This window comes from Eucyclogobius newberryi, unplaced genomic scaffold (assembly GCF_026437365.1).
Source record: "Eucyclogobius newberryi isolate DKJ021-1_F unplaced genomic scaffold, fEucNew1.0.hap1 SCAF_2, whole genome shotgun sequence".
Lineage (NCBI taxonomy): Eukaryota > Metazoa > Chordata > Actinopteri > Gobiiformes > Gobiidae > Eucyclogobius > Eucyclogobius newberryi.
Genome location: NW_027315834.1, coordinates 4,142,540 through 4,166,133, shown reverse-complemented (window position 1 = coordinate 4,166,133; position 23,594 = coordinate 4,142,540). Strand labels below are relative to the sequence as shown.

The 23,594-nt window shown below is 46.5% G+C and overlaps 3 protein-coding genes across 3 annotated transcripts in view; 1 reads left to right on the top strand and 2 right to left on the bottom strand.

Annotated features, from left to right (window-relative positions):
- The window catches only part of LOC140366888 (amyloid-beta A4 precursor protein-binding family A member 1-like), a 38,462-nt gene extending 31,831 nt beyond the window's left edge, over nucleotides 1-6,631 (bottom strand). The window contains exon 1 of the mRNA XM_072453087.1: nucleotides 6,463-6,631. The gene's annotated coding sequence lies outside the window, so the exon portion shown is untranslated. The remainder of the gene's footprint in view (nucleotides 1-6,462) is intronic.
- A 7,221-nt stretch (nucleotides 6,632-13,852) lies between these two features.
- Nucleotides 13,853-15,801, top strand: brcc3 (BRCA1/BRCA2-containing complex, subunit 3). The gene is made up of 4 exons (XM_072454723.1): nucleotides 13,853-13,999; nucleotides 14,371-14,616; nucleotides 14,731-14,910; nucleotides 15,384-15,801. The coding sequence occupies exons 1-4, from the start codon at nucleotides 13,919-13,921 to the stop codon at nucleotides 15,651-15,653; spliced, it is 777 nt and encodes a 258-aa protein (XP_072310824.1). The 5' UTR covers nucleotides 13,853-13,918; the 3' UTR covers nucleotides 15,654-15,801.
- Nucleotides 15,802-18,759: 2,958 nt separating this feature from the next.
- LOC140367755 (cilia- and flagella-associated protein 44) overlaps nucleotides 18,760-23,594 on the bottom strand; it is a 62,450-nt gene continuing 57,615 nt past the window's right edge. The window contains exons 31-34 of the mRNA XM_072454390.1: nucleotides 23,243-23,444; nucleotides 20,227-20,387; nucleotides 19,354-19,488; nucleotides 18,760-19,024 (exon numbers count right to left, since the gene is read on the bottom strand). Of these exons, the coding sequence (XP_072310491.1) occupies nucleotides 18,821-19,024; nucleotides 19,354-19,488; nucleotides 20,227-20,387; nucleotides 23,243-23,444 (702 nt within the window). The 3' untranslated portion in view covers nucleotides 18,760-18,820. The remainder of the gene's footprint in view (nucleotides 19,025-19,353; nucleotides 19,489-20,226; nucleotides 20,388-23,242; nucleotides 23,445-23,594) is intronic.

Sequence of the window (23,594 nt, the reverse complement as noted above, 5' to 3'; positions counted from 1 at the left end):
TATCGGCAGATACTCAAAATCAGATGACTCCTGATCGGGACATCCCTAATTGATGGTGTCTCAATTGATAGGACAGAACATAAAATTGCCTGCTATGCAGTTAATGTCCTACTATATCTGACCAAACCAGACATTTCAATAGCCAATATGACGCATTTGCTTCAATATATTGGTCCTATGTCTGGATACAAACTGAATGTAGAAAAACTGAAATTCTCTCTTACTGGTGACCCCTATGTCCTTTCGAAAGACTTACCCATTTAAATGGCAAACTGTTAAATATTTAGGTGTGGTCCTCTAGTGTTGTGTTCAAATATCAATACGGCGACATATTGTCACGGACTCCGTATCGATACGCGTCACATCGATTTTTAAATTTTATTTTAAAAAATAATAATAATGATAAAAAAATTAAAAGACTTTTGTGGCCTGTACGCTTTAAATGAGGTGGAATAGTACTTTTGATCTGCCGTTTGTGCTGCACTCCTCTGGGCCGAGGTGAGAAGGAGCTGTGGACCTGATCAGAAGCTCCTCTGGTCGAGGTGAGAAGGAGCTGTGGACCTGATCAGAAGCTCCTCTGGGCCGAGGTGAGAAGGAGCTGTGGACCTGATCAGAAGCTCCTCTGGGCCGAGGTGAGAAGGAGCTGTGGACCTGATCAGAAGCTCCTCTGGGCCGAGGTGAGAAGGAGCTGTGGACCTGATCAGAAGCTCCTCTGGGCCGAGGTGAGAAGGAGCTGTGGACCTGATCAGAAGCTCCTCTGGGCCGAGGTGAGAAGGAGCTGTGGACCTGATCAGAAGCTCCTCTGGCCGAGGTGAGAAGGAGCTGTGGACCTGATCAGAAGCTGATCTGTGCAGAAGATGCTGCTGCAGCATGTTCAGATCAGGCCAATTGTTTGGTAAGAAACATGTGATACTAGAATGTGTTCCATCTATTTCTATTTGGATCAGTTGGTCAGTCAATTGTAAATTTTATAAATAAGTGCTTTGTGGATAAACATGAAATTTCATAAATTTTCTTATCCAGAGTAAAAAAATTACCCATTTGGTAAATTTTTAAGAACCTTTTTTCAAAAAATTTATCGGGATCCATCCATCCATTTTCTGCCGCTTATCCGGGGCCGGGTTGCGGGGGCAGCAGTCTGAGCAGGGACTCCCAGACTTCCTTCTCCCCAGACACTTCCTCCAACTCCTCCGGGGGGATCCCGAGGCGTTCCCAGGCCAGCCGAGAGACATAGTCTCTCCAGCGTGTCCTGGGTCTTCCCCGGGGCCTCTTCCCGGTGGGACATGCCTGAAACACCTCCCGAGGGAGGCGCCCAGGAGGCATCCGGAACAGATGCCCGAGCCACCTCAGCTGGCTCCTCTCGACGTGGAGGAGCAGCGGCTCTACTCCAAGCTCCCCCCGTGTGGCCGAGCTCCTCACCTTATCTCTAAGGGAGCGCCCAGCCACACGGCGGAGGAAACTCATTTCGACCGCTTGTATCCGCGATCTTGCTCTTTCGGTCATTACCCAAAGCTCATGACCATAGGTGGGTAGGAACGTAGACCGACCGGTAAATCGAGAGCTTTGCCTTTCGGCTCAGCTCCTTCTTTACCACAACAGTCGATGCAGCGACTGCATCACTGCAGCCGCTGCACCGATCCGCCTGTCGATCTCACTCTCCATCCTTCCCTCACTCGTGAACAAGACCCCGAGATACTTGAACTCCTCCACTTGGGGCAAGGACACCCCACCCACCTGGAGAGGGCAAACCACCTTTTTCCGGTCGAGAACCATGGCCTTGGATTTGGAGGTGCTGATTCTCATCCCAGCCGCTTCACACTCGGCTGTAAACCGTCCCAGTGCAGCTGCAGGTCCGGGTTTGATGGAGCCATCAGGACAACATCGTCTGCAAACAGCAGAGATGAGATCCTGTGGTCCCCAAACCGGACACCCTCCGACCCCTGACTGCGCCTAGAAATTCTGTCCATAAAAATTATGAACAGAACCGGTGACACAGGGCAGCCCTGGCGGAGTCCAACATGCACTGAACAGGTCTGACTTACTGCCGGCAATGCGAACACAGCTCCTGCTCCGGTCATACAGGGACCGGACAGCCCTGAGCAAAGGGCCCCGGACCCCGTACTCCCGGAGCACCCCCCAAAGGACACCCCGAGGGACACGGTCGAAAGCCTTCTCCAGATCCACAAAGCACATGTGGACTGGTTGGGCAAACTCCCATGAACCCTCGAGCACCTGTCTTCATGGTGAATGTAATTCCCTCGCTTTTTAGCTGCTGCTGAAACAAGAGTAATTCAATAAATTTTGACAGCTGACAATATTATTGACTTTTTATTATAGAATATAACAATATTTCGGTTAATGTCACAGCCCTAATAATAAATAATAATCCTAAAAATAGCTTAAATCATATTGATATTGACCAGTTTCTATAACAGGATTGTCAATCTGAAGCTGTTCTCGAACAGTTGGAGCACAAACAATTAGTTGGACTCTTTGTAAAGCTGAGACTCTGTATGTTTTGTCTCTGAAGTCTGATTTACTGTAATTATAAGTGGGAACAAGCTCTGCAGAGAAGAATATCAGATTTCACATCCCGCCAAAAATGTGTTTTATGGACTTATAATAAAGTAAAAAAGTCCAGGCAGAGTCCATATGAAAGCCCTATTTGAATTTTAGGGTCATTTTCATTTGTCTGTTTGGAGAACAAATTGTCTGGACTGAATATAGCTTGGTGGATGAAAAAAAATTTGCAAAACATATCGCCGTCAGGACTGGTCTGGAATAATAGGTTCTATATTGCGCTAAAGTGACTCATGAGCTTTTAGCCATGCTAGAAAGTTGTTACCTCATGATAATCTTGTTTCATAATCCTGCACTATTAGGTTGTTTACCTCCCCAAAGCTCAAAATGTTCTGTTCCAACTTCTTAGTTTTAACGTTACCAACTATTTTTAGCCTCAACTGAACTACTTTACAGAAAGTCTCAAATATCTACTTTTGCACCAAGAAGTGACGACGTTTCAACAAGACTAAAGCAATAATTCAAAGTAAGGCAATTCCAGTGCTGCGTCCCAATGTCCACACTCGTCCACTAACCCCTCGATCACTAGAGTCTGGCCCTATTTAGCGTGCACTTAATCACAAAGCGATTCAGACACTCACTTTCTCCACAAAACTCTGAATTGAGTTGATTTCTGTTATAAATATTTGTCTAATCCATCCAGCACACACATATTTACGGCCTAACAATCATCATACAAGCTTTATTTAATATGGGTTGCACATTAAACTTTTAACTGAATGATTAAACGTTTTGCCTGCGATTGTGATCTTTTTACAGCTCGAACTAAGGTAAGTGGCTATTGTTTATTTAGTAGTGTTTTACGGTTGGTGCTCTGTATGAACAGCTCTTCTGTCTGCTTTCATTCCGTCGTGTTGTGTTAAAGACCTGTCACTGTTTACTGTTGTTTTCAATATTTAGTCCATCATTTGCATTTCTGTTCTACTGGGCTAAACTTGCATACCTTTGAAATACACTGAATAGAGTAAATAGGCTCACTTCACAGATCAATTCATTTCACAAACTAGTGCTCTTTTGTATTAAATGATAGTTCTAACTAATGTCTAATCATTAGAAACATGAACAGAGCCTTAGCTACAAACAAAGAAAGATTTTTAGTCTGTTTGTTGAAACTTGGCGCTGCTGTTGCTTCGCTTCTCCTCTGCACATGCTCAGTTAGGACAGAACCTGCAAACATCCCACACAGGTTTATTCAGTGTGGTTTGCACAAGAGCCAAGCCCCTCGCAATACGATACGTATCCCAATACTTGTATATTACGATACAATTCCCTCATTATGATATGATTCCCGATACATTTTTGGAAAAAAAGGGTCTTAAAAATTTACCAAATGGGTCATTTTTTTACTCTGGATAAGAAAATGTATGACATTTCCTATTTATCCACAAAGTACTTATTTATAAATCCGTTCTGCTCTAATAACTTCATACATCCAACCAACTGATCCAAATAGAACTATATGGAACACATTCTAGTAAAGTATTACATGTTTCTTGCCAAACAATTGGCCTGATCTGAACATGCTGCAGCAGCTTCCACAGCTCCTTCTCACCTCGGCCGAGAGGAGCTTCTGATCAGGTCCACAGCTCCTTCTCACCTCGGCCGAGAGGAGCTTCTGATCAGGTCCACAGCTCCTTCTCACCTCGGCCCAGAGGAGCTTCTGATCAGGTCCACAGCTCCTTCTCACCTCAGTCCAGAGGAGCTTCTGATCAGTTCCACAGCTCCTTCTCACCTCGGCCCAGAGGAGCTTCTGATCAGGTCCACAGCTCCTTCTCACCTCGGCCCAGAGGAGCTTCTGATCAGGTCCACAGCTCCTTCTCACCTCGGCCCAGAGGAGCTTCTGATCAGGTCCACAGCTCCTTCTCACCTCGGTCCAGAGGAGCTTCTGATCAGGTCCACAGCTCCTTCTCACCTCGGCCCAGAGGAGCTTCTGATCAGGTCCACAGCTCCTTCTCACCTCGGTCCAGAGGAGCTTCTGATCAGTTCCACAGCTCCTTCTCACCTCGGTCGAGGAGCGCAGCACAAACTGCATATCAAAGAACTATTCCACCTCGTTTGCACGTCAGCTCGTGTTCCAGCAGATTGAGCAGCTTCTGCTTTACTGCAGGACGCTAACAGCTCTTTAGGACTTCGCTTCTAAATGGCCGCCTGGACAATTCATAATAAATTAATGTTTTTAAAAACGGCCACAGCGTCGTGGGTTCGGATCCCAACTGCGGCTGTTTGCTGCGTGTCTTCCCCTCTCTCTCATCCCACACTTCACCCTGGCCTCTCCTGTCTAGTAAAGCCTATGGGCAACAAACATCTTCTTTTTTTTTTTTTTTTAATCGATACTGTGACGATACTGAGTCCGTGACGATATATCACGGTATCGATTTTTTGAACACAACCCTAGTTTGAGCATAGATCCATGGGTTTGAGGCTGTGTGGTCCTCAGAGCACATGTGCAGCGCTCTAACAGAAGCTGCTGTCTGCTCTGGTTGTAAAAGCTCAGGTTAGAGAGCGGAGCATGAATGGGCCTCTGAACACAAAAAATAATAACACAAAATAAGAATCATGCTTCCCGCGCAGTACTGCTCAGTGGCCTGTAGAGGCCACTAAAAGACACCGTGAGTTCAGCAAAAGTGAGGGGAAAACGGGCTTATTTGGATATATTTTGAACCAATTTAAATGTAGTTAAATGGTAAATGGTCACATTTATATAGCACCTTTCTACCTTCAAGGCACTGAAAGTGCTTTTACATCAAGGAACCACTCACCCAATCATACACCAGTGTACACTGGGGGCAAGGCGGGTAAAGTGTCTTGTGCAAGGACACAGCGGCAGTATTCACCCGAGGTCGCTGCAATTGCACGGTCAACCTGTGGGCCAGTGGATCTGACCACTCTACCAAGAATCTTTATGCCAAGAGCCGGATTCAAACCTCCGACCTTCGGATCAGTTGTGACTCATGGTCATTTTAGATTTTATGGGTCAATCATAACTTTACCCTAACCACACACCACTGCATTATGGTCTATATTGACGGGTCTAGTGACCAGCGCTGGACACTACTTTTCAAGGTGCCTTGTGGGATATTTTGAGTGCACTAATTCACCTGCTGAACTGATATCTAAATGTGAATGGTAAAATTTGAATTGTCAAGGTGGAAATGTCGCTAAGTTCACTTTATATAACAAAAGCGAAGAAAACACTTTTTGAACTTCACAAAAAGCATTATTTGTGGTAAAGTATAAAGTACAGCTATAGATCAAATTGGAAAGCCATAGCTGACTCAATATGTCTGTTGAGACATAAGTATTTGTCCAGAAAAACCTAAAAATGCTTATCATAATGTCTTAAAAAATAAACAAATGTTGTAATATCCAATGGTAAATGTGTTTAAACCAGGCTCTGGCATCACTAGCTTGTCTCTGAGTGATTTTCATTTCCCAAAACGACCCTGATTTATCATATTTTGTGATATTCTCATGTTAATCCCAGTTTCTCCATTACAATTCACTTCTGGAATTTAGAATGTTTTCATCAAACTTTTAGGTCTATAAAAGGTCTATAAAATGAAACAATAAAAGAAACAGTAAGAAGAGTGTGAATCATCCCAAACTGCTGTGTATCTGGAGGATCCTGGCGCCAGAGCCTGTTGGTCCCAGCCCTGATCTTCAGCCTCCGCAAGCGAAACGCGACATGACGGAACCTTCTCACGACACCTCGCCACAGCACACGCACACGCACACGTACACTCAGCCACACTCTCCTACACTGTGGTCCAGCCCGCATCTCGTCCCTGTCCTTCCCCGGAGCAGGTGTCCGCCATCATCCCTCCATCCTCCCCGCCTTTCCCCGCTGTCCTCCCGCTTCCCCCGCTCCGTGCGCCGCGTTACCTGCCGTGTCAGTGCGCCGGGAGAAGGGCTGTGTCTGCGGCCGCGCTGCAGCTGCTGCTGCTGCTGGACATGTTCCACCGCTGCTGGGCCTGGGCTGGTTCGGTGTGGTTCGGCTCGGAGCGGCCTGGTCCCGTTAGCACGGGCCTGAGCTGTGGATTAGAGCGGAGCCAAGCCACGCCCCGCGCACCGTGACGACAGCGGAGCGGTGCGACGCGGCTTAGGAGCGAACACTGAAGAGAGGAGGACAGAGACAACAGGACAAGAGCTGAAGAGGGACAGAGACAACAGGACAAGAGCTGAAGAGGACAGAGACAAGAGGACAGAGACAACAGGACAACAGCTGAAGAGGGACAGAGACAACAGGACAAGAGCTGAAGAGGACAGAGACAAGAGGACATAAACAACAGGACAACAGCTGAAGAGGGACAGAGACAACAGGACAAGAGCTGAAGAGGACAGAGACAACAGGACAAGAGCTGAAGAGGGACAGAGACAACAGGACAAGAGCTGAAGAGGACAGAGACAACAGGACAACAGCTGAAGAGGGACAGAGACAACAGGACAAGAGCTGAAGAGGGACAGAGACAACAGGACAAGAGCTGAAGAGGACAGAGACAACAGGACAACAGCTGAAGAGGGACAGAGACAACAGGACAACAGCTGAAGAGGGACAGAGACAACAGGACAAGAGCTGAAGAGGACAGAGACAACAGGACAACAGCTGAAGAGGGACAGAGACAACAGGACAACAGCTGAAGAGGGACAGAGACAACAGGACAAGAGCTGAAGAGGGACAGAGACAACAGGACAAGAGCTGAAGAGGACAGAGACAACAGGACAACAGCTGAAGAGGGACAGAGACAACAGGACAAGAGCTGAAGAGGGACAGAGACAACAGGACAAGAGCTGAAGAGGACAGAGACAACAGGACAACAGCTGAAGAGGGACAGAGACAACAGGACAACAGCTGAAGAGGGACAGAGACAACAGGACAAGAGCTGAAGAGGGACAGAGACAACAGGACAAGAGCTGAAGAGGACAGAGACAACAGGACAACAGCTGAAGAGGGACAGAGACAACAGGACAAGAGCTGAAGAGGGACAGAGACAACAGGACAAGAGCTGAAGAGGGACAGAGACAACAGGACAAGAGCTGAAGAGGACAGAGACAACAGGACAACAGCTGAAGAGGGACAGAGACAACAGGACAAGAGCTGAAGAGGGACAGAGACAACAGGACAAGAGCTGAAGAGGACAGAGACAACAGGACAACAGCTGAAGAGGGACAGAGACAACAGGACAACAGCTGAAGAGGGACAGAGACAACAGGACAAGAGCTGAAGAGGGACAGAGACAACAGGACAAGAGCTGAAGAGGACAGAGACAACAGGACAACAGCTGAAGAGGGACAGAGACAACAGGACAAGAGCTGAAGAGGGACAGAGACAACAGGACAAGAGCTGAAGAGGACAGAGACAACAGGACAACAGCTGAAGAGGGACAGAGACAACAGGACAACAGCTGAAGAGGGACAGAAACAAGAGGACATAAACAACAGGACAACAGCTGAAGAGGGACAGAGACAAGAGGACAGAGACAACAGGACAACAGCTGAAGAGGGACAGAGACAACAGGACAAGAGCTGAAGAGGACAGAGACAAGAGGACATAAACAACAGGACAACAGCTGAAGAGGGACAGAGACAACAAGACAACAGCTGAAGAGGGACAGAGACAAGAGGACAGAGACAAGAGGACAACAGCTGAAGAGGGACAGAGACAAGAGGACATAAACAACAGGACAACAGCTGAAGATGGACAGAGACAACAAGACAACAGCTGAAGAGGGACAGAGACAACAGGACAAGAGCTGAAGAGGACAGAGACAAGAGGACATAAACAACAGGACAACAGCTGAAGAGGGACAGAGACAAGAGGACAGAGACAAGAGGACAACAGCTGAAGAGGGACAGAGACAAGAGGACAGAGACAAGAGGACAACAGCTGAAGAGGGACAGAGACAAGAGGACAACAGCTGAAGAGGGACAGAGACAAGAGGACAGAGACAACAGGACAACAGCTGAAGAGGGACAGAGACAACAGGACAAGAGCTGAAGAGGACAGAGACAAGAGGACATAAACAACAGGACAACAGCTGAAGAGGGACAGAGACAACAGGACAACAGCTGAAGAGGGACAGAGACAAGAGGACAGAGACAACAGGACAACAGCTGACGAGGGACAGAGACAAGAGGACAACAGCTGAAGAGGGACAGAGACAAGAGGACATAAACAACAGGACAACAGCTGAAGAGGGACAGAGACAAGAGGGCAACAGCTGAAGAGGGACAGAGACAAGAGGACAGAGACAACAGGACAACAGCTGAAGAGGGACAGGGACAAGAGCTGAAGAGGACAGAGACAAGAGGACATAAACAACAGGACAACAGCTGAAGAGGGACAGAGACAACAGGACAACAGCTGAAGAGGGACAGAGACAAGAGGACAGAGACAACAGGACAACAGCTGACGAGGGACAGAGACAAGAGGACAACAGCTGAAGAGGGACAGAGACAAGAGGACATAAACAACAGGACAACAGCTGAAGAGGGACAGAGACAACAAGACAACAGCTGAAGAGGGACAGAGACAAGAGGACAGAGACAAGAGGACAACAGCTGAAGAGGGACAGAGACAAGAGGACATAAACAACAGGACAACAGCTGAAGAGGGACAGAGACAACAAGACAACAGCTGAAGAGGGACAGAGACAAGAGGACAGAGACAACAGGACAACAGCTGAAGAGGGACAGAGACAAGTGGACATAAACAACAGGACAACAGCTGAAGAGGGACAGAGACAACAGGACAACAGCTGAAGAGGGACAGAGACAAGAGGACATAAACAACAGGACAACAGCTGAAGAGGGACAAAGACAACAAGACAACAGCTGAAGAGGGACAGAGACAAGAGGACATAAACAACAGGACAACAGCTGAAGAGGGACAGAGACAAGAGGACATAAACAACAGGACGACAGCTGAAGAGGGACAGAGACAAGAGGACAGAGACAAGAGGACAACAGCTGAAGAGGGACAGAGACAAGAGGACATAAACAACAGGACAACAGCTGAAGAGGGACAGAGACAACAGGACATAAACAACAGGACAACAGCTGAAGAGGGACAGAGACAACAGGACAGAGTCTGACAGAGACAGGAGGACAGAGTCTGACAGAGACAGGAGGACAGAGACAAGAGGACAGAGACAGGAGGACAGAGTCTGACAGAGACAGGAGGACAGAGTCTGACAGAGACAGTGATGGTAAAGATTCTGTCTTCTTTAGAATGAGAGGACAGGACCATAAGCTATTTCAAAGACAAATATTTTAAACCTGTTTTTTCTTTAACATGGACAGGAGCTGATTCCATCCCACAGTCTGTCCACATGATGCATCGCAGAGGAAGTCAATGTCATACTTCCAGATAATACGACCTTAACGGCAGAATATAAAGAATAAACAGAACTGGACCAAGTACTGAACCCTGTGGTACACCTCAGGTTACTTTAGAGGGTCAGAAGTGCTGGTTTATATTAACAAACTGGAATCTATCTGGTAAATAGTGTTTAAACTAGCTGAGGGCGGGGCCTCCGACACCTACATTCTAACCTCTGCAGTAGGATGTTGTGGTTGTGCCACGTGTGGCTGAGTAGACAGCACACATGCCAGCCGTGTGTCGCAGGCCGAGGTATTGTGAGTCCAAGTCTTTCCCATTTCACACTGCACTGTCCTCTCAAAGAGAAAAAACAATGTTGTGGTCGATGGTGTCAAACGCTGAGGTGCAACAGAACCAGGACTGAGACCAGTCCATCGTCTGCAGCTTATGTTATTCATGACTATGCCAGATCGCAAAATATCATTGAATCAATGTTGATGTTCCATCAGGACTTTTGGTATCGGACATTGAATCAACGTACAGGCTGCATATTCAAACACCCTGGGATTTTATAGTAGAAAAAGCTTCAGTTGTAGTCATTAATACTGTTCTGTGGTAAGACCCGCCCATTGGGAGGAGCCTTCCTCCCAATGGGCGGGTCTTACCACAGAACAGTATTAATATCGGAGTTCTCGATCTAAATTCTTTTATTGACAATGACTCTTGGATGAGAGTCGAAACGTCTATTTTTTCAAACTGAGTCCAGATGACTACAACTGAAGCTTTTTCTACCATGGAACACGCCTGGACGAATGAGGGATTACACCGACACACCCTGGGATTTTGCAAGTTCTCCCACTTGGTCTGAATCTTCACTGCAGGTGCATTTCCCCAAAACAATCAATTATGGAAAGAAAATGCATCGACGCTTTATGTGATATTGAATATTGTTCAAACAAGACATTTTGACTCTCATCCAAGAGTCATTCTCAATCTGCAAATCGAGTCAGATATTCATCCTACTCTGAGTAAAGTGTGCTTACAGTTTCACTTGAGACTCTTCTTCGTCTCCTAACAGCCCTGTAATGGAATAATCCTATTGTAGATTCAACAAAGAGAAGAGAACCTAAAGCAGGACAAAAGGGACAAAAGGGAAGTAGAACAAGAAGGAAGGGTGTTTCTATCCCTTATGTCTCGGGACTGTCGGAAAAACTGCTTTTTATTTGAAACCAGGCAACACTTAAGACAAAAACTGCTTCACCCTAAGGACAAGATGCAACACAAGAACAGAGCAATGTAGTTTATTCTGTCCAATGCAGTGAAAAAAGCTGTAAAGAGCGTCACATAGTGAGACTAAACAGCCACTGCACAAGAGGCTTTATCAACACAGAAGACACTGGAGTTCAGGACCACAGAGTGCAGTGCATCTGCATCTTAAAGCCACAAACCGCTCTATCAAAGACAGTGAGGAGAAGATTCTGAGCAGGAGAAAAGATGGTTTGAAAGAGTTAAAGAGGCAATCTTTGTTCAAAAAGAGAATCCCTCTTTAAACAGAAATATAAGTTTAAGGTAAAACCTACCGGTCATGTATAATAGTGTCTTGAAGCCGCGGGGTTGGAGAAGCCAGGGCATTCTGATGCTAATCAGGTACTCATCAGTGATGAAAGAGCCAACGTGAGTTTACAATAGAATTGTGATAGTCCATTACAGGGTGAAACTGTAAACACCCTTTATCAGGAGGCCCCGCCCAGTGGGCTGGGCTTACACGCAGAAGGATAAATATCTGAGGTCTCGGTCTTGATTCGCAGATTGAGATTGACTCTTGGATGAGAGTCTAAACATTTAGTTTTTCTAAAAACAGAGTCCAGATGATACAACTGAATCTTTTTTTTTTAGTATTCAATCATGTCTTTGTATTTTCTTTTACTTTTTCTCTGAGTTTACAATCACAAGATATTACTCAGCATTATATTTCAGTTATCATCATTATCAGATCCAGCCAAACACAAACAGACTTCTAGTTTCACCGGCTCCTGATTGTACATATTATGGGGCCCAATTCAAGTTTTTGATTAAAATGTACACATTTAGTGCAGGCGAAGAGAGCCAACACAAAACAAGTGGCACAACAGCTCCACAGCTGTTTGGAAACTGGTTTAGTCCCAGTTTGGAGGTGAGTCTGGCACAGAGGGTCCTGATCTGAGCATCACAAGTGGCTTTTGTTGAAACCAAAGACTACGCGCTCACTCTTACAAAACAAGCAGTGATGTACATGTACAATGTGGGGAAATGAGTGCATACAACGTGTACAACGTGTACAACGTGTACAACGTGTACAACGTGTACTACGTGTACAGCTGTCCTGCTGGGGCACCACACATGTTTGGGCTCAGTGTGCTGTGGGGGGGTCATGGGTCATTTGAAGTTGAGGTCGTGTCAAATGAAGCCCTGCTACGACGCTCGTGTTAGTTTGCTAAAAAACCACATGTGCTGTAAAAGCGAGGCTTCACTTTTGTCACTGACCATGACTGGTTCAGTACAGTGTCATTTTCAAATAAAAGTGCACAATGCCTCGCGACGCGTCGTGGGCGTCGTGGGGGAGTAGTTTTTTAAGTCAGTGTCAGATTGTGGTAAAGTGTTAGAACAACAGTTCAGTTTAGTATTTCAGGTTTATCAAACAGGTTTGTACGCTTTAATATAAAGTGCCTTCAGGATTGTATGAAGCATTAACTGGATGAGGCCAAACTCTGTTGAAGCAAATGATTTGCCTCATAAAAGTTTCATTTCCCTTGTCACAATGTTGTGGTCAGTGAAATCTTGCAATAGTTAAATACTATGAGACCTGATCAGACCTTATTGTGTGTGACATCATCTGTTGTTGCAGAATAAATATGCATCATCGGGTAGATGATTTATATTTTTGTATTGGTGTTTTTCTCAATACAATTGGTTATTATTTGGCTTGTGACACTTTACTTACACGCATTACATTTTTGACCACAAATATCTCATTGGAGTGAAATGAAACATCGACTTGTATTGATACAATTGGCTGAAGCCTCAGATGCTTCACGGGGCTTCATTTGGCCATCTTTACTCTGGGGCTGATTCTTAGGAAAACAGGAAACATCAGAGGCATTAGTTGCAGATTGTTGGACAGAACACAGGTCAGTAATGTGGAACCATGAAACGCACAGCAGATGTTGCTTTGTACTTCAGGACCTCAGTAGGCCTCCTGACCCAACTCGGACCTCGGATGGGACATACATGGAAAAACTGACATTCAGGCTTAATTTGTAGATGGAACATTTGATAGACTTTGGTCTAAATTGGACTTGAGTGTAGAACATTGAGTGCAGTAACTTTTCTGTTGGATGTCTACTGTTTTTCCCTGTGCCCTCCACACGTGCCAAGCAGGCGAGGTAAAAGGGGCCAGACAGGTGGTCTCTGGGAGACACAGGTAAAGAAGAGCGGGAACGCTCACATTTTAGACAGTTAGTCTAGTTACACAGTTACACAATAGTTACACAGATCTAGTTACACATGCCCACATCTGTTTACACACACAGATCTGTTTACACACGCACAGATTGAGCAGGGAAGAAATGTTCCAAAAGTGTTAATTAGATGCGTGTGTGGTATTTGGACATTTTTGATGATCTGCTCAAAGATGATGATTTTAGACCCGCATAAATGAAATTACACACACACGTCGTTAAACACACCATTTTAAATGTACAACAGTTCACGCGCCGCTCCAGCAGATGGCGCTGAAGCACCACCTACGTCATCAGCGTCAGAGAAACAACCCGGAAGTGTAATTTGCTGTCGTGTTGTTGCTGCACGATCTGTGGGATACGTTCTAAACCCGCGTTTTAACCGACTTCGAGCTGATGTTTAACTGTAAATAAGAGTAACTAAGTAGTATAAGTCAGTCAGTTTTAGGCCGGGTTCAGATTGCTGTTGCAGAAGCGTTTCCCCCGCGGTGTGTCCACTGTGACTGGAGCAGGACAAAGCGGGATGGCAGTGAGCGCCTGTCACCTGGAGTCGGACGCCTTCCTCGTGTGCATGAGCCACGCACTCAGCACCGAGAAAGAGGAGGTACGGGAGGGACACGGGGACACTGCACAGCCTGTGTGAGGCGGGGGTCTGTGCTGAGCCTGCCAAGTGCAGGTTTGTCTCTTCTGGACTGTCCCATGGCCCTGTCCCCCGCCAGGCTCATCTGCATTCATGATTAGTAGTGCTGCTGTGTGGGGGTTATGAGCTGAACCACCAGGTGAGGTCACTAGGGCTGCTGGGCACTTGTAGTGAGTAGTAAGAGTGTTGTGGAGCGGAGGGGCCACAGTGACAGGAGCTGGGTCAACACCAACACCAGGAGAGCTTCTATTTTCAGGATCTTGTCATAAATATGAAATAGTATTGCCTCTGAACATGGTTTGTGCTGCTCACAGTGTTGGCCCGTGTGAGTGCAGGTGATGGGGCTGTGCATTGGCGAGCTGGAGCCCAACAGAGTGGTCCACGTCCAGTCTGTGATCATCCTGAGACGCTCAGACAAACGGAAGGATCGCGTGGAGATCTCCCCGGAGCAGCTGTCTGCAGCCAGCACCGAGGCCGAGCGGCTGGCTGACAGCACGGGCCGGCCCATGAGAGTGGTGGGCTGGTACCACTCCCACCCCCACATCACCGTGTGGCCCTCACATGTGGATGTGCGCACACAGGTACTGTCCAGGAGGCCCAAGTACTTCTACTTGTGTTGTCCGCCTGTTATGTTGCTTAGGACAATGTTGGAGCTGCATTATTAAAACCACTCGACTGAGCTCGTTTCTCTGCAGGCCATGTACCAGATGCTGGACCAGGGCTTTGTGGGCCTCATCTTCTCGTGCTTCATTGAGGACAAAAACACACGCACGGGTCGCGTGCTCTACACCTGTTTCCAGTCCACGGCCAAGGGGTCAGAGTACGAACGGCTGGAGATCCCCATCCACGTGCTGCCACGAGAGGCCATCGGCAAGGTACCCCCAGTCGGACATCAGGCACCTCAGGCCAAGCCGGGCCACTGCTCAGATGATAGAGCTGGGCTGTTTTATCACCAGTTGGTTGGTTCAATGTGAGCTCATACAGTAAATGTGGTGTGAGAGTGAGTGGTCAGGGGCATATGGACAGGAAAGTCTGTCCCAGGACAGCTACAGTAAAGTGCTTAGCTCCCGCAAAGCTTTAGGAACCTCTGAAATTAATGTTTTCAGTCAATAAAGCATGTAGGCTTTATTAGGCAGGAAAGAACAGAGTGAACTGTGAGATGAGAAACTATTCATTATTGTACTGATAATAAATATACAAGGTGTTGTTGTTCTGCTGATGAGTCCTCAGGCCTATTCTAACTCTGCTCTGAGGTGGTTCCCTTTGTCCCATCATCCATCACACTTGTTGATGTACCGGTAGTTGTGTTCAGAGTTGGACTTCTGTGACTCCTGGTCTCCTCTGTCAGGCCTGCCTGGAGTCTGCAGTGGAGCTGCCCAGGATCCTGTGTCAGGAGGAGCAAGACACCTACAGGAAGATCCATGCCCTGTCCCACCTAGACCCGGTCACCCGCATCCACAACGGCTCTGTCTTCACCAAGAACCTGTGCAGCCAGATGTCAGCAGTGAGCGGGCCGCTGCTGCAGTGGCTGGAGCACAGGCTGAGCCACAATCAGCTCTGTGTGAGTGAGCTCCAGAGAGAGAGGGAGCAGCTCCGAGAGGAGCTGGACAAGCTGTGAGCGGGACCTCTCTGTAGACCTTTCATCTTTGGTTCACACTGTGAGGATGTAACAAGAACTGGGCGATTCCACAACTACAGGCGTTTTTGTGTCCACGGCACTTGCATCGCTGTTGGGATTTAGGGAGAGAAAAAAATTCTTGAAATATCAAATATTGTTCTCTTTTTTTGTTTCCCACTCCAACTACCCATCAAGAGAAACCCTGAAAAAATCAATTATTGTTTTTCATATATAACATTTGGTTTGTCCAAGAGTATATTTAGCCCTCGTCATCTCCAAACAATTTTAAATTCTGAGAATAATGTTAAATGTTGACAATGACTATAAACACATTTTTTACCCACGTGTCAAGAATAATCTCATAAAAAAATATCAAATCAAGCAACCTTCTACTATAGGTGTGTTTATGAGGGGAAAACAACACTTTTGAACAAAAGTCTGAATAAAATCACATTGACATCAAAATAAATTTGCATTTGTAAATTGTAGGCTATTGTGTTTACAATATTTTTCTTGCAATAAAACTATAAATACTTGTACATCCAGCTCCTGCATTGTAGGGCTAAAGGAGACATGGGCTGTCGTCCTCTGCTCTATTTCATTGCAGCTTCACAACAAAGTCACATCTTTATCATTTATAGATCTCATATAATACTGTGGATATTGTTACATTCCTTGACAGTGTTTGTGTTCCTGTTTCACATGTGTGGCTCCTTCCTATTGGTCGAATCAGATTTGTCTGCTCGGGTTCATGATTTTTTTTTAATGGGTTAAATGTTCACTTCACTCTTTCATATAGTGTCTCATCACATCAGATTTAGACACGTAAAGGTGCAATGATCCAGGAAGTAGCTGAGATGTGTGAATCAGGTCCACAATCACCAGTTTTAGTAGCGACTGAACCAGAAGAACTACAGCAGGAGCCAGGTCCAACCACCCTGGAGCTCCATGTGCTGAGGCTGCGCTTTTCTATTGTAAATACTGTAAACGTTATTCTGCTTCAAATTAAAATGATGAGTTTATTTCAGCTTTTGTGATGTTGCTGGTTTTATGTTTGGGTTATGGACCGTGTCAGGTTCAACATGTATTACTATATTTCAGAAGCAAAGAGAGCCCTGTCCTAAGGCCTCTGTGGGACTAGAGCCTTGTCTTGAGGCCTCTGTGGGACTAGAGCCTTGTCTTGAGGCCTCTGTGGGACTAGAGCCTTGTCTTGAGGCCTCTGTGGGACTAGAGCCCTGTCCTAAAGCCTCTGTGTGACTAGAGCCCTGTCCTAAGGCCTCTGTGGGACTAGAGCCTTGTCTTGAGGCCTCTGTGGGACTAGAGCCTTGTCTTGAGGCCTCTGTGTGACTAGAGCCCTGTCCTAAGGCCTCTGTGGGACTAGAGCCCTGTCCTAAGGCCTCTGTGGGACTAGAGCCTTGTCTTGAGGCCTCTGTGTGACTAGAGCCCTGTCCTAAGGCCTCTGTGGGACTAGAGCCCTGTCCTAAGGCCTCTGTGGGACTAGAGCCTTGTCTTGAGGCCTCTGTGGGACTAGAGCCCTGTCCTAAGGCCTCTGTGGGACTAGAGCCTTGTCTTGAGGCCTCTGTGGGACTAGAGCCCTGTCCTAAAGCCTCTGTGGGACTAGAACCCTGTCTTGAGGCCTCTAGTCCCACAGAGGCCTCAAAACAGGGCTCTAGTCCCACAGACTAGAGAGAAGAAAACTTAAAATCATAAAAAATGTATAAAACCATATCTTCTTAAGACATGGCAGTTCTATAAAAAAGAGCCTCTGATGCCTTGTTTTTTTAATTGAAATGGGTGTATTCATTAGAGGGCGATATTATTCAAAATGAATAACTCAATATTGTTTTATGGATGTTTGAGGTTCAAGTACTGAATGGAAAGAGTCGTTTGAAGAAGATCTAATAAATAAATTAACAAATGCTTTAATATAAACTTTAAAAAAAAGATAATTTAATGTAATAAATGTATTAACAAGACATAAAATAATTCTAAAAATACGATATGATAAACTAATGTAACACTTTTATTAAAAACATATTTAAAATACTATTTAATTGTGTAACAAATGTTTGAACAGTTTTTAAAACACAATTTGTTCACGTGATTTGTTAAAACTTGATTAATTTACAAACGCTTGCAGGAAAAGCTTTTACATTTGTATTACTAATCAGAGAAGCAGTTTGGAAAAGGTAATGCATTTACAAACCATTTACAAAAGTATTTGTTAAATCATTTATTAAATGTTCTTTTAAAAATGGTTTCAACAAACCCTTTTTAACCTTTTGTTAAAATATTTAACGAATCATGTTTTAAAAGTTGCTTCAATAAAAGCATTTACCGATTAATTTTAGTAAATTGTCTTTAAAACACTTTTAACAAAATCATTTGTTAAAGGCGGTATGGACGATTTTTCGGTGATTTGAGAACGCAGGCGGAAGTGCGCATGCGCACTCCCCCGCGTGGACTGATACAACACACACGTGCGTTTGTTTATTAGCGCAATGGAGCGCATCGCATCTCTCGTCTCCCGTAGATTTCTGTCCACTTCTGCGTCAGCTCGAACTGTCTTTCTCCGTCTTCATTTTGCCCCGTACACTGAGGGAACTATATTATGATAGATCCATGCGCTTAGGCACGCGGAAACGTGGGGACGAGCCTGACGCGGCTGCAGGTGAGCGATAGGTGCGTTTTATGATTGATACGTGGCAGGACAAATGATTTATCCACGCCACGAGGAAATATGATAAAAAATTGCTGAAAAAAATCGTCCATACCACCTTTAATGAAGATGTATCTTAAATCATCTTTTAAATTGCCTTTAGTCCCTTTAACACAGCTCTCAAGGTCCAAAGTATTGCACAAAATGTGACAAACGAACAATAAAATGAGCCATAAAGGACAGAAATAGCTCTTTATACTCTTGCTATTCTAGTTTTGCATATCTCCAGAACAACTGAAATATTATAGATTTTTCTATATTACTGTAATCAATATTTATTAATCAATATGATTATTATGTTATTTTATGATTAAAATAAATGATTATTTTTCCACTGTCTTCTGTGCCTGGTGTTAGTGTTGCTGAGGTGGGCGGGGCACAGGGAGCTTGTTGTCCCACATGATGGACATGTAAATAATAACAGTAATAACAGAAGTGGAGCTGTTTGTCAGGGCCGTCCCACTGACTCATGTGTTGCTCTGTGTGGCGGGGGGGCGGGGCCTGGGGGCAGGATGTGTCCTCCTTTGCAGGACAGCAGCTGGATCTCTGTCCTCAGGGCCATGGCCTGCTCAGCCTGGGCCCTCACCACCTCTCGCAGGCTATCGATGTCCTGCCGGTCCCTGCGGCTCTGGGTGTCCTCGAACTGTTTACCCTGAAACAAAAGACAAAGGAAACCTCCTTCACTCTGGGGGGACAGCGGTTACATGGGTCTGAAGGCCTTTTTCGAACCTACTAAACATGAACAAAGCCAGGGCTAAACCAGGACTAAAACAGTACCAGGCCAGGACGAGTGTGAAGGCAGCTGAGTCCGGCCAAGGTCAAAAGAATCCCCGTGGCAGCAAGTGAAGCAGTACTTAAAAACAGAGAAAACTACAAGTGCAAAGCTAAACGTACGGCCAATCTGGATGTGAAGCAGCATTTTGAGTGGACTGTGAGGAGAAGGACCCGTGAGTAAGAAATAATGGCACACGAGGGTCTCACCATCCTCTTCTGCCGGACGTTGAGATTGTGCTCCAGATCTCTCTTCTCGTGCAGGAGTTGGTTGAGGTTTGCCATGCACTCTGTGTTGGTCTTTGTGGCCTTCATGAGATCCTCACGAGCCTCTTCCACCTTCAGCTGTGGAAGACAGAATGAATTACATTGAGGGTAAAAAGTATTTGACAGATTTGGAGAACTATTGAAGCGTCAAATGCTCTGTTCATAAAGAATTTTGTAGATTTTTGGTCAAAGGATGTTGTATTTTTATTTTTATATTTCTGTAATAATACGTTCTTTAATTCAAAATCTGTAATCAGGATATAGTGAAGTAAAAGTACAAAGTATCTACTGTAAAATATACTTAAAGTGCACAAGTTATACTACACATTTCACAAATCGTAAAAACATGACTATAATAAAATATTACTAAAATGTCGCTGTGTCGTGTCGTTTATAATGAATAACAAATGACTTCCTGGTTGGACAAGAGCAGCAGATGCAAGTAGAGGTATTTTCACAACTGTTACTTTAGCAACTATACTGTACACACGAGACAATCCATATACACGGTAGTTATGGTTTGACAAATAATAATACCTGATCATTTATTTTGTTAAACTTAGAAAAATGTGTGTGAATTGTCCGTGTCATCAATAAGCGACATTCCACTGGAAACGCAGAGGGGAAGATTCTGAACTCTACTTCCTGTCATTTTCAACTTTTATTTTTCAACTTCACAAACTTCCACTTGACTGATGTAAAACTACGATTAATATTGAACACAGGTTCTGTCGCACCAAAGTCATCATTTGAAGGGAGAGAGCACAGGCAGGGGGCGTGAGCGTGAAGTGTGTGTCCTGCTCTGGACATACGTACGTCCCACCGCCGGATTTCGCGCGCGTACTTGTCTTCTCGCATTTGTTTCTCCTGCTTGAGCTCCTCCAGGATCCGGTTCCCTGAGAGCGTCTGCAGGGCCTCCAGGTCCACGATCCGCCCGAACTTCTGCATCATACGCTCATCACACTGTTTGTTCAGCACTGAACACAGAGAAGAGGAGTGTGAGAGTGTGTGTGTGTGTGTGTGTCTGTGTGTGTGTGTGCGCGTGTGTGTGTGTGTGTGAGAGTGTGTGTGTGTGTGTGTCTGTGTGTGTGTGTGCGCGTGTGTGTGTGAGAGTGTGTGTGTGTGTGTCTGTGTGTGTGTGTGCGCGTGTGTGTGTGTGTGTGTGTCTGTGTGTGTGTGTGTGTGCGCGTGTGTGTGTGTGTGTGAGAGTGTGTGTGTGTGTGTGTGTCTGTGTGTGTGTGTGTGCGCGTGTGTGTGTGTGTGTGAGAGTGTGTGTGTGTGTGTGTGTCTGTGTGTGTGTGTGCGCGTGTGTGTGTGTGTGTGAGAGTGTGTGTGTGTGTGTGTGTGTCTGTGTGTGTGTGTGCGCGTGTGTGTGTGTGTGTGAGAGTGTGTGTGTGTGTGTGTGTGTGAGAGTGTGTGTGTGTGTGTGTGTGTCTGTGTGTGTGTGTGTGTGCGCGTGTGTGTGTGTGTGTGAGAGTGTGTGTGTGTGTGTGTGTCTGTGTGTGTGTGTGCGCGCGTGTGTGTGTGTGTGAGAGTGTGTGTGTGTGTGTGTGTGTAGGAGTGTGTGTAGGAGTGTGAGAGTCTACGTGTGTAGTAGTGTGAGAGTGTGTGTGAAAGTGTGCGTGTGTAGAAGTGTGTAGGAGAGAGAGAGTGTGCGTGTGTAGGAGAGTGTGAGTGTAGGAGTGTGATAGTGTGATAGTGTGAGAGTCTGTGTGTAGGAGACTGAGAGTGTGCACGTGTAGGAGAGTGAGAGTGTGCAGGAGTGTGCGTGTGTAGGCATGTGTGTGTGTGAGTGCGTGCGTGTGTGTGTGTGAGTGTGTGTGTGTGTGTGTGTGTAGGAGGGTGAGATTCTGTGTGTGTAGGAGAGAGTGTAGGAGTGTGATAGTGTGAGAGTCGGTGTGTAGGAGACTGAGAGTGTGCAGGAGTGTGCGTGTGTGCAGGAGTGTGCGTGTGTAGGAGTGTGCGTGTGTAGCGGAGTGTGCGTGTGTACCAGAGTGAGAGTGTGCAGGAGTGTGAGAGTGTGTAGCAGAGTGAGAGTGTGTAGCAGAGTGAGAGTGTGTAGCAGAGTGTGAGTGTGTAGCAGAGTGAGAGTATGTAGCGGAGTGAGAGTGTGTAGCAGAGTGAGTGTGTAGCAGAGTGAGAGTGTGTAGCGGAGTGAGAGTGTGTAGCAGAGTGAGAGTGTGTAGCGGAGTGAGAGTGTGTAGCAGAGTGAGTGTGTAGCGGAGTGAGAGTGTGTAGCGGAGTGAGAGTGTGTAGCAGAGTGTGCGTGTGTAGCAGAGTGAGAGTGTGTAGCAGTGAGAGTGTGTAGCAGAGTGTGCGTGTGTAGCAGAGTGAGAGTGTGTAGCAGAGTGAGAGTGTGTAGCAGAGTGAGAGTGTGTAGCAGAGTGAGAGTGTGTAGCAGAGTGTGCGTGTGTAGCAGAGTGAGAGTGTGTAGCAGAGTGAGAGTGTGTAGCAGAGTGTGCGTGTGTAGCAGAGTGAGAGTGTGTAGCGGAGTGAGAGTGTGTAGCAGAGTGAGAGTGTGTAGCAGAGTGAGAGTGTGTAGCAGAGTGTGCGTGTGTAGCAGAGTGAGTGTGTAGCGGAGTGAGAGTGTGTAGCGGAGTGAGTGTGTGTAGCGGAGTGAGAGTGTGTAGCAGAGTGAGAGTGTGTAGCGGAATGTGCGTGTGTAGCAGAGTGAGAGTGTGTAGCAGAGTGAGAGTGTGTAGCAGTGAGAGTGTGTAGCAGAGTGTGCGTGTGTAGCAGAGTGAGAGTGTGTAGCAGAGTGAGAGTGTGTAGCAGAGTGAGAGTGTGTAGCGGAGTGAGAGTGTGTAGCAGAGTGAGAGTGTGTAGCAGAGTGAGAGTGTGTAGCAGAGTGAGTGTGTAGCGGAGTGAGAGTGTGTAGCGGAGTGAGAGTGTGTAGCAGAGTGAGTGTGTAGCGGAGTGAGAGTGTGTAGCGGAGTGAGTGTGTGTAGCGGAGTGAGAGTGTGTAGCGGAGTGAGAGTGTGTAGCAGAGTGAGAGTGTGTAGCAGAGTGAGAGTGTGTAGCAGAGTGTGCGTGTGTAGCAGAGTGAGTGTGTAGCGGAGTGAGAGTGTGTAGCGGAGTGAGAGTGTGTAGCAGAGTGTGCGTGTGTAGCAGAGTGAGTGTGTAGCGGAGTGAGAGTGTGTAGCGGAGTGAGAGTGTGTAGCGGAGTGAGAGTGTGTAGCGGAGTGAGAGTGTGTAGCGGAGTGAGAGTGTGTAGCAGAGTGAGAGTGTGTAGCAGAGTGTGCGTGTGTAGCAGAGTGAGTGTGTAGCAGAGTGAGAGTGTGTAGCGGAGTGAGAGTGTGTAGCGGAGTGAGAGTGTGTAGCAGAGTGAGTGTGTAGCGGAGTGAGAGTGTGTAGCGGAGTGAGAGTGTGTAGCAGAGTGAGAGTGTGTAGCAGAGTGTGCGTGTGTAGCGGAGTGAGAGTGTGTAGCGGAGTGAGAGTGTGTAGCGGAGTGAGAGTGTGTAGCGGAGTGAGAGTGTGTAGCGGAGTGAGAGTGTGTAGCAGAGTGTGCGTGTGTAGCAGAGTGAGTGTGTAGCGGAGTGAGAGTGTGTAGCGGAGTGAGAGTGTGTAGCAGAGTGAGAGTGTGTAGCAGAGTGTGCGTGTGTAGCAGAGTGAGTGTGTAGCAGAGTGAGAGTGTGTAGCGGAGTGAGAGTGTGTAGCGGAGTGAGAGTGTGTAGCGGAGTGAGAGTGTGTAGCAGAGTGAGAGTGTAGCAGAGTGAGAGTGTGTAGCGGAGTGAGAGTGTGTAGCGGAGTGAGAGTGTGTAGCGGAGTGAGAGTGTGTAGCGGAGTGAGAGTGTGTAGCAGAGTGAGAGTGTGTAGCGGAGTGAGAGTGTACCCTGGATGCGTGCCTCCATGTCTGCGTTCTCCTGCAGCAGACACACGTGTTGTTGCCGCGCCTGCTTGAACAGCTCCCTCTGCTGGCTCTTCTCACGCCGCAGCTCTGGGATCCTGTCCTGCAGCTGCTGGAGCACACTACGGTCCAGCACCAGGGCCTGGCTCAGGTCAGTCAGCAGCTTTCCGTCTGATAGAAACTCAATCTGGAGAACACACAGAGTATGCTCCAAAGATTTCCAATCTGCATTTCCTTGTGAATAATGAGCACTTTAACATGGTGTTATGAGAAATCGTGCCATACTTTTCTGACAGAATTCTGACTTTGTGGTTCTCCACTGAGATGTACATACATT